General features: G+C 38.3%; 1 protein-coding gene across 3 annotated transcripts in view; it reads left to right on the top strand.

Moving 5' to 3' along the window:
- The window catches only part of LOC125450733 (nuclear cap-binding protein subunit 1), a 62,731-nt gene extending 54,992 nt beyond the window's left edge, over positions 1-7,739 (top strand). For 2 of the 3 annotated variants that reach the window (XM_048526814.2, XM_048526817.2), the window contains 6 exons: positions 310-403; positions 970-1,073; positions 1,162-1,276; positions 4,487-4,624; positions 4,730-4,843; positions 6,231-7,739. In XM_048526814.2, coding sequence (XP_048382771.1) covers positions 310-403; positions 970-1,073; positions 1,162-1,276; positions 4,487-4,624; positions 4,730-4,843; positions 6,231-6,341 — 676 coding nt within the window. In that variant the 3' untranslated portion in view covers positions 6,342-7,739. Of the gene's footprint in view, positions 1-309; positions 404-969; positions 1,074-1,161; positions 1,277-4,486; positions 4,625-4,688; positions 4,844-6,230 lie in introns of those variants that run through there. The other variant, XM_048526816.2, reaches the window with a different exon arrangement.
- The last annotated feature ends 3,092 nt before the right edge of the window (positions 7,740-10,831 follow it).

Here is a 10,831-nt window from a genome sequence, read left to right on the forward strand (position 1 = left end):
TATCATTGATTCCTGAGGTAGTTGCTTATTTGACCCTTTGGAGAGGCAGCGGGTGCAAATAAATGCTTCAACGAAGGAAGAGCAAAATATCTAGGGCCGAGTCAACCAGAAGTTTTAGCACCACCTTTATTTGGGCAAATGGTACAAAGAGAATGAAAGGCAGCAATAAAATGACAGGGAGAGAATGGGTGTCTGTCAAGAGTCTCGAAAATGCTACATAACCTTCCATTTCTCACACCACCATTTTTGTGATGTTTCTTTCTATATTTATTTGCATAAATTTTACCAGTTGTTTGTTCCTTCTTGTAGGTTTCATGAAATTTTTAAGACTTTGGCTGAAGGTGATGAGGGCAAGCTACATGTACTGAGAGTCATGTTCGATGTTTGGAAGTGTCATCCTCAGGTAATAGTTGTTCCTTTCTCTCCTGTCAAGTAACAAATCTGTAAGTTGAGAGCAGAACTCATACTGTTTCTTCTCCTTGCCTTCTTCAAAGTGGCCTAAACCATCAACTACCCTTTGCCTGATTGGAATGCTTGCTGACACCCACAATCGATGATAAATGCTGACTGTCCAAGCTCACGTCTGATTTTATTTTTAAACTTTGCACATGCAATCTAAAGCTCTTTTTTTCAGTGTTACAAAAAAAAAAAAAATTTTTTCCTTAACTGATAAACTTACTTGTTCATTATTTTCATTTTTATGTTTGTTAGGTCTTTATCACTTTTTATTTCAACTTATTTGAGCTATTTTGCTATTAGTGTGCATGCTCCTGGGTGTCAGCCAAGACAACCTTGCCTGAAATAGAACACTGCATTCTTATGGAGAGCCACATTTGAAAGGAGTGTGCGCTGGAGCTGTGATGGAGGCTATTGTCTGCCCCTTCCTCCGTTCAGTTACAGCTCTCTGCTGGGAGTATGAAATCATATTACTTTCCTGTCTGCTAACCATTTTTTCTTGATATTCTGCAGATGATGGCCATGTTGGTTGACAAAATGATCAGAACACAGATTGTAGACTGTGCAGCAGTAGCAAACTGGATCTTCTCTTCAGAAATGGCACACGATTTCACTAGGTAATCTGCATGAACACATGACGCCACAGTATCCTACTGTGATCAGTCCTTGCAGTTGAGTGGAATTAACTGTTCTTTGGCATTTTAGGTTGTATGTCTGGGAGATTCTTCACTCCACCATCCGAAAGATGAACAAACATGTGCAAAAGGTCCAAAAGGAGCTTGAAGAGACGAAAGACAAACTGGATAAACAGCACAAAAGAGTAAGTTTATTTTAAGTTAAACTTAATTGAATATAGTTTAGGGGGAAAAGTGCTGATCTGGCAGGATTTGTGGAGTGAGGTAGAGTTAACATTTCAGTCGCTGAACTTTCATCAGAAATTAGCCTGAAACAAAACTGTTTCTCTCCACAGATGCGTCCTGATCTGAGTATGTCCAGCAGTTTTTTGTTCTTATTTTAGATTTCCAGTGACTTTTGGATGTAGATTGGTGTTGCTCAGAGGTTATAGAAAATATCTTCAAAGTACATATTCCCTTCCTGATTTAAAGGCAAGGTCTACACTGCTATCTCACTGTGAGTCGCTATTCTTCGTTTGCTGGGCTTCCTGCCCATCACAGAATGGAACTGGAAAAGTGCTAGATTAGTACTGGAACAGCTGTATTTGGGGCTCCCTATTTTGCTGTCGTCTGGGTCTGGTGGTTGCAGTTTGTGTTGTAACTTGGGTGCTGTGTGCTGTTTACCACCAAAACTGCACCTAAAATACAACAAACAGGAATAACCATGTTATGACAACTAATCGGACAAACATCGGTCTACCAAACACATTTGGCACACTCAACCAGTTCATTATGTCAAGACTGTACATTAAGTCCTTGCTTCAAGTTGGAGTTCCATTCCTGAAAAGTGCGACTTTAAATGAAATAACTTTGAGCAAATCAGATTTTATCATTTAGATTAATATAAAAGCTGTCACTTCTATAGGATCTTCCTCATCAGAAAAATATTAAAACATTGGAGCCTATAACTTGAAATATTTTATAATGCTAACTTTCTAAACTGGCAAATAAAATAAATGACCAAAATGCCAGAATAACCTTTCTACTTGCTTCTCCATCACTGCCGATCCTGCTCACCACATCTGCTGTCTGACCCTTCTGAAACATATTGACCCCATCCTCACACTGTCTTGCAGTCTCTCAGTTGCTGTCTCCCTCTGCTGAATCTGTTGACTGAAGTGAGCTCTGGTGATGAACGGTGTAAGATGTACCAGATTGAGGGACTGGGGGAGAATCTGTAGGAAAATCTAATTCAAAAGCAAAATGCTACAGACCCTGGAATTCTGAAATAAAAATGGAGACAGAGTTAATATTTCAGGATGTGATCTTTCACCAGAACTTTGAAGAGTTTTAATTGAAATTAAACAGGAAGTACTCCGCATTTTGCCCCCTCTTTCAACATGTTGGTGTTAACTTTGTTTTTCTCATTTTTGCTCTCATTTGGTAGCTGGGTGTTATTTTACCATTTACGCCTCCCTGAGACCTATCTCATGTTTCTTCAATTGACCCGTTATTTTTCCCTCTGGTTCTACTCACCTATACTTTTGTCATTCAATATCTCCTCCTGGCTCATTACAAAGCATCACTTCTTTCCACTCTTCCTCTATTTCAATTAGTTGAAAGCTAACTTTTCATAGATCCAATAAAAAGTCCTTGAATAATAACTTCCTGTCCACAGATGCGACCTGCTGAGTATTTCCAACATTTTGATTTTGCATATAGGCAAGGTTTGTGGGGACATTTGTCTTAATATGTTTGGTAGAAAGATTGAGAAACTTTTCTCCTAGGCATGTGATGCGGGTCTGGAACTTGCTAGCTGGAAGAGTGAAGAGGGAAGAAATTCCAACACATTTAAAAAAAAAGCTTGCAACAAAATAAACAAGAAAATATCCCTTGGGCTAGACAACAGGCTGGTTTCATGCTGCATGCAAACAGTAGAAAAACAAATATGTATCCATGATACAAGTGCTTCTATTGACTGTGCAAAACATGAGGGAAATTTAGCCAACATTACATCTAGGTCAGAGCAACTCCTTTGATAGCTACTAAGCCACTGCTGGAATGTATAGGTTTTTCTTTCAGCTGATAGGTATCAATATAATGAATACCCTCCTGTGCTGTAAATGTAGATGATCTATGTTCGCCAGTGTGTGTTTGTCCTGGATTTGGATTGGTTTTCAACCTTCCTGTATAAAGTCTCATTCTATCTGTGCTTTCTTCTTCTGAGGTAGTATGTGCTTGGGTGCTCTTTTGATTTATCACTTTATCAGGTCTCCCTGTTAGGTCCTTTCAAAAGAGCTGGTATGTGTTCAGAGGTAACCCAGGTGGAAAGAACAGTGAAATAACTCCACAGAGCCAGCATCCTGTTACCAAGTCACCTTTTATGTACATGTGGAGAGTCCTTGACATTTATCCAGCTTTGAGTGAATGGGATGTCAGACAGTCCTGCTCTTATGTCAGGTTCCCTGATTGGACCAGATTAACGGCCCCAGTGAGGGAACTCGTTTATTCTGTGAGGTCCTGCTAGCTGACCTTGTTACATCACTATAAATAGAATAGCCAACAGTACTTTACATTGATTGTATGGACACCCATGTCAAGACTGTTCTTTAATACATAGTTTTCATGAACTAGAAGATATAATTTTTGTGATTAGGATCTGAGATTTAAAAAATGAACTGTGAAAATGTGGTTGCAATGTTTATTCTGTGCCGCAAGAGGGAGCACTGAGGGAGTCACTATGTGGAATCAGTCTTTTGGCAACAGAGTGGAGCGGTGGACACCATCAGTGCCAGCTCTGGCTCTCAAGAAAGCAAATATTCATGAGCTCCATATTTGGAAGGAAGACAAGAATCCTCAGTAAAGTTAACCCGTTAGAATTCCATTTCTAATTTTCTAGTGTTAAGGGAAGGAAGCAAAGTGGCTTGTTACTGTAACAGCCAGGTGATTCCTTGTATGTATCACTGGGTGATACAGTGAACAAGGCAACATTTGAAACTGAGAACTCAGTTTAGTAGGGAGATGTAGAATAGAGTTTTGACCGGTATGTGTTGCTTAACAACTTGCAATATCCGATCTTCCATGTTTCAAAAATAAAAATGTTACTCTGATTAAACTGGTTTTATTTTGCCTGGGAAAAGAACATAAACTACTTGTTTGGCTGTGATCAATGTGATCTGAGACCCAATAAAGCATGAGTAACATTTGGATATTTGCTCAATATCAGATGCAGCAAATGGCATTTATGGATCCCCCAAACAGAAATATAACCATTTGTTGGAAAGAAATTGCCAAGAAGCAATTTGGAATGGAGGGAAAGAAATTAAAACATTGTTAATGACTTAGAACAATTTAATGAGGAGAGTATAAAATTTCTAATAATTAGAGCAATGGTATGATTGTATTTTTTTCTAAAGCGAGACAGTGATGATGACTATGATCAGAACAGTGATGAAGATGAAGATGGTCCTTTGGAAGAACAGATTGAACGTCTTCAGGAGAAGGTTGAATCTGCTCAAAGTGAGCAGAAAAACCTCTTCTTAGTAATTTTCCAGGTAAAGTTGTACGTTGGGTTCCCCTGTTTTAATTCACTTATTTTTTTTCACATTTGTTCCATAGAATTCTTCATTTAAGTACTGAAGATTCTTTATTCTTCACAGCGTTTTATAATGATCCTGACAGAACATCTTGCAAGGTGTGAAACTGGTGGGATTGATTTTAACACACCTTGGTATAAGAACTGCATTGGACGTTTGCAGCAAATTTTCCTCCAGGTTAGTGATGTTCATCATAAAAAATAATTTGGCCGATATAAGGTATGGTGTTAATAAAATATTTTCTGGCTAAATACTCAAAAATATATATGCGATAACCCTAAAGAAAGTGCAATTTTGAGGGTATTTAGTGTTTTAGCAACTGCTATGGATGCTTTAAAGTGATTTGGTGCCAATTGATTACTTTTTAAGTGTAGGTAAATGCAGCAGCCCAACTGCGCTGAGCAAAGGCTGCATATAATAGCAAGATGAATGATCGGGTCATCTTGTTTTGATGGGTATGGTTGGTGAATCACTGCTGCATAGAGTGAGTCGATCAAGACTCATTCTTGGTTTCTATTCCCATAGCCTTAAAAATTTGTTCCCCTTAAGCACTCATTCAGTTTCCTTGTAAAGCCATTAATTTTTTCCTCTTCCACCATACACAGAAGCAATGCAGCATAAAAATGCACCTTGTGACTTGTTGTCTCCCCCCACCCCAGTCTTTTGCACAGACATTAATTCAGTATTCCCTAATTCATCTAATGGGAGCAGTTTATCCTTGTCTGCCTTTTCTGGTTAAAGTAAAATATTGACCAGTACACTGATTTAACTCCTTGGTCCTTTTTGTTGCAATGAAATTATTTCCATCCACTCGAATAGGCAGACAGAGCCTCAATTTAACATTTCATCCAAAGATAACACCTCCAACAGTTGCTGCACTCTCTCATTTCCATACTAAAATACCAGTGTAGATTTTGTGCTTGAGTCCAGAGCTTTCTGTTGTAGAGGCAACTGTTATTGCTTTTGAGACAATCTGTCAATTTGATACAACCAGTCGTAATCTTTTTGTTTGTGCCATGAGCTGCCTGTGACTTGGTGCACTAGTGCTGTATTGTATGAGAGGGATTGTGATCCAGTGTATTTAATTCCTTTTTCATTATTCTGCGCTCCTTCAATAAATGCTGGGATATATTGTTCAAAGTTAGATCATCCAAAGTGTTTTCCATGTTTGTTGTCAAAGCAATTTGACACTGCTGGTGGTGGCTGCTAAGACAAATCATTCAGTTAACTTTAGGAATTATATATAGAATTATTAAAGCATTGGACAGGCACCAATATTAGAACTAAGTTCCTGGTACGTAGCTGCACAGTAGCCTGAGGGGTATGAAGAAAGACTTGCTGTGTTCTCGATTATACGCGGCCGGGCAAAATATTGATGTGATTTTACACAATTAAGAATCGAAGGGAATCTTGGCAGAAACATGTTTGGACAAGGGTAGCGTGTATGCCTATTTGAACAAAATTAGTCAGAGAACTGTTGCCATTACAACCTTGCAAGCTGGAGTTCAGGTCAGTAATATTTTGGTGTGATAGTACTAACATTTGCATTGTTTCTGTCTTGTAGCATCACCAAATCATTCAACAGTACATGGTCACTCTGGAGAATCTGCTGTTCACAGCTGAGCTGGACCACCATATACTAGCCGTCTATCAGCAGTTCTGTGCTCTTCAGTAATCACAATTGTGTGCTGCGGCTGTATTTTCCAAACCCACCATTTTTTGGCACTTCTTTCGTCTTTCATCAGTGAATACAAGAAACACCCTTGTACTGACAGTACCTTTTCTGAAGCTTTTTGCCCAGTTATCTGTGAAAACCATGGAGCATGAAGAAAGTTGCCATTCACATTAGAAAGGATTCCTCTCCTCAAAACAAACAATTAGACTTTAATAGTTAGAGACTGTAGAGGCTCAAGAGCTGAACATACATGTTTTGATTTACGTCTTTGAAATTGAACTAAGTTTTAAATTTGCTTTGTACTTCGTCTGGTTTGGTTTTGGATACAGTGTAACACTGCATCTTGCTAATTAATACCTGCTCTATCCTTATGATCTATCTTCCAATTTGTACATTTAAGTTGCATGTTGTAACTTGTCTGAAATTGTGTTCCTTGATAGTAGACCAAAGTTTTGAATTTAGACGTTGTATTGTGTTCTTTTGGTTCTAGTAACAGCAAATAGGTAACTCTACTGATATCAATGTGACTGAAATTTATTTGGGATACTGTCCTTTTTTTTAAAAAAAAGAAGAGAGGGTCTATTGTTTTAAAATTTTATGCAGCCATCCAAGTCACACACACAGTGGGAAATGGAGGGATGAAGCTACCACATGGTTGAAAAAAAACTAGTGAATATTTTTTATAAATCTAATGAAAATGACTGAAGGCCGATAACAATGTTGTAATTTATTGGGTCCAGTTACTGTTAAGCCATCTGGTTGTACCGCAGAAGGTCAGGACCCGTTTTGACTGACCAATGAGGCTGGTATTTAATCACCAGTTGGTCATGTCTCATCAAAAGGCTCTGGCTTGGATCTGTAGCAGCAATGAGTCTGAGGTGAAAATGGTGCTGTTTCCAAAAGCAGAGTATCTGTGCCTGAGTTATGTCCTTTATACAAATTGACATTGCAATGTGGAACTGGTTTCATGATCAACTGACCCCTAATGCTATGTTGTCTTTTTATTCTTCAAAATTCATGCACCATTACAAAATGTTAATGTGACTTATTGAAGTGAAGGTGGAGCTTATGTTTTAAGTCATGAAGCGATGAGCAAATTGTATTAGCAAAGCAGAAACAACAAATGGGTAAACCTCTGGGGACTATAAATTAATTTTATTGAATTCATACATTCTTCCCAAACTGCATTTTCTTCTTTTAAAACACCAGATTGTATATAAAACAGGATACCATCCCTTGGGTACAGATTTTTTTAAAAACCCTGACATTCTGTCTAATTCAGTTTTGAGAGATCTGGCAATATCTGTATTCAGAGACATTTAGTTTAGTAAAGTTTGAATACTGCCAAGTAAAATATGGCTTTGCAATTTTGATTAAATTTTTGAATATTTTACAGAATCTGAAGCTTACCCTGTCCTCTTCTTGGGTCCTAACACCTGAATGAATTAACTTTTGTCAGGATCCATTCTGCTTTTGATGCTGCTCTTGTACAAGACACACATCAATCTACTTTATATTGCTTCCAGTACCTTGAATTGCATATCATCTGTGAAATGATGGACCACTTTCCATTCCATTGCTAACCCCATTAAACAGTGTTGTAAGGAATTAATATGAAGTCCTGTTTCTACGTAGTTCTGATGGGATGAATCAAAGGAGAGTAATCCAATGAATATTAAAGGCATGTCTTGCACAGATCTAATTTCTACAATGCTACATTCCCAACAGCTGTGACAGATATGTGACTTTTACCCTTTTTGCTGTCCCAGTTTCATACTCTGCATTGGTTTCCAGTTAAAATTGGAGGTTGTCAATATGTTCACTGCAAATATTGCCCAACTTATTAAACTGGTGCACCCATCAACTTTTGACAGTGTAGAAACTGAGAGTCAGACGAAGACAGCCTTTTTTAACTTTCAGTGGCAGTCCTGAGATTCTTCTTAATCATTTTTCATTTTGTTTGTCTCTGACCCAGTGCATCAATATTCTTATACATTTCCTGTCTTTTACTGCTGACTGTATTTGTCAAAACCATTTTTCTCTATTGCATATCTTGCTTTACAACATATTTCAAGTTATTCTGCGTGCATTTCACCATTCTTCTCATGAATTTAGCTCCTGATAGTCAATATCTCCTTAATCATCTATCTTCTAACCACTGTTCTTATTGCAGTCTACACCAACTTTAGTTAACCTGTTGCTTTACCTTGACCTAGTTGGAACAAGATTTTGGAACAGGCTACCACAAAAAGCGGTCAAAGTGAAAAGCGTGAATGTATTTAACGTGAAAGTGGGTGCGTATTGAGGGAGAAACGGATAGAAGGCCTTTCACTCTAAGGATTTTGTTTTAGACCTTGTTTGCCTGGAGATTGGCTTTTCCCAGCAGACTGGCTGTTCATTAGCTTTTTGATCACCAAAAAACCAAAGGCGAAATCTTAGGACAAACCAAAAGTGAATAGTTGGACCCGGAAGATAATTGTAGGAAATATATTGCAGATATTGGGATATGAGAGTTTGCACTCACCCCATATCAATTCCACATAGATGTTTAAAACTAGACATATCTAAGATGGCACATTAGTTAGCAAGTTCTATAACAATCCTGCATGTTTAAGCAGTCCACAGTTTCAATGTAGCATTGATTATTTCTATTGCCTATACAACAATAGGAAAAAAGATGGTTTGAAGATTTTGCTGTTGTTTATTCTGTTTCAGTCTGGCATAGTTGGAATTGAATTGATCATCAGAATCTTGCTTTGCAATAATTATGAAATAGCACTCTAAGTGTATAATCTGGACATCATAGGCTGCTTAACAACTCCAAGATAGTAAGAACTGCTGATGCTGGAGCCAGAGATAACAGTGTGGAGCTGGATGAACACATCAGACCAGGCAGCATCAGAGAAGCAGGAAAGCTGACGTTTGAAGAAGGATCCTGACACAAAATGTCAGCCTTCCTGCTCCTCTGATGCTGCCTGGCCTGCTGTGTTCCTCCAGCTCCACACTTGTTTAGCAACTGTTCCATTTCCTTGAGATCTTCACAATTGTGAAGCCTAATTTTATATATCCTACCTGATACTCCCCAAAACTTAGAACAAATGCCATATCTTGACCTCTGCTTGCAATTTAATGTTCTGAACCATCAAATTACCCTTGTGGCTCCTTTTGTGAACCAACTGATGTATCAAATTACTTTGGACCATTGAATCAAATGTGGCTTTGAGTCACATCCTTCACAGACTGCAAGACAGACAATGTTGCGTTGGATGTAGAAGCAAAGAATTTCTCCTTTTAATATGTTTCTGATGCCAGTGCTGACCCATCACTGTGTTTGCAACAAACTCAAATTTATGGGGTGCTTAGGAGAATGGTTTGTACTAAAGGCAATCTTCTCACCCTTCAAGATTGAGTGAGAAGTTCAGAATGCTGTCCCCTTCGACAGGTAGTTCCACAGTTTTCCTCTGGTGTCAGCATGAATGCTAAACCAGGGTAACCGGATTGTTGCACAGTGGCTATGTCCATACCTCAGCCTGAAGATCCAGGTTCAATTCCCACTCACTTTGGAGGTGTATCACAGCATGTCTGATCAGATTGATTAAAATAACTAGCGCTATAAAGGATCAAAGGTTGACTAGTCCACTGATTAAGAAAAGGACAATCCCATGAATACAAAACTAGTGAGCACAAGACAAAAGTGGCATTTCTCAAAGACGTTATCAGATTGAGGTAGATGTGCTAATGCTTTAATTGGTCATCGTTGAGACTTTACCTTGTACGTCAGCCGCCATCTGCCAAAGGTTCAGAGGCCTGAAGGAGTTGATCCGTGACGTGCAACCCAGCTGCAGCTTCTGAGTTTTACCATGATTTACAATTAACATTATATATGGCTAAAGCTTTACCTGCAAAGTAACTATTTAGAATGATGCAGGCCCTGTTATAGTGATTGGTTAGCGGAATGGAGATGGCCTCTGACCTGAAGTTCCTTTATGTGGCCTGATTCTTGCAGCATAGTCCTTGACAAATTGTCATAAAGCAAATAAAAATTTTCATTGAAAGCACAAATCATTGTTCTATACTGGTAGACTGCTTGTTCTAGCATGTCTGGGATTGGACATAGGTTGACTAACAATGGGACTTTGAAGCATTTGAGATTAATTTTACAGTGCTCATTCATGTTAAAATATATTGGTGACAATCAGATGGATGGTTTGGTATGGTTACCACCAGTCAGTTTTAAAATCAATGTGGAGTGTCAAAAAAAATGGATAACTCAATTCAGGTGACATTAAAAGTGTTTACAGTTTTATAGTATCAATTAGAGGTTTTTTTTGTTTTAATATTTTTGCCTCAAACATAACTGCTGGCCAGTGATATTGAGGATTAGGTTGTTCCATTGCAGAATGAGCTGGTGTTTTCTGGCCATCAGTTTGTACTTTGTTCTTTTTTCTCCTTTGCAGTGTTTGCATATTTTCTTTAGGATGAACAGTAAG

This window comes from Stegostoma tigrinum, chromosome 3 (assembly GCF_030684315.1).
Source record: "Stegostoma tigrinum isolate sSteTig4 chromosome 3, sSteTig4.hap1, whole genome shotgun sequence".
Taxonomy (NCBI): domain Eukaryota; kingdom Metazoa; phylum Chordata; class Chondrichthyes; order Orectolobiformes; family Stegostomatidae; genus Stegostoma; species Stegostoma tigrinum.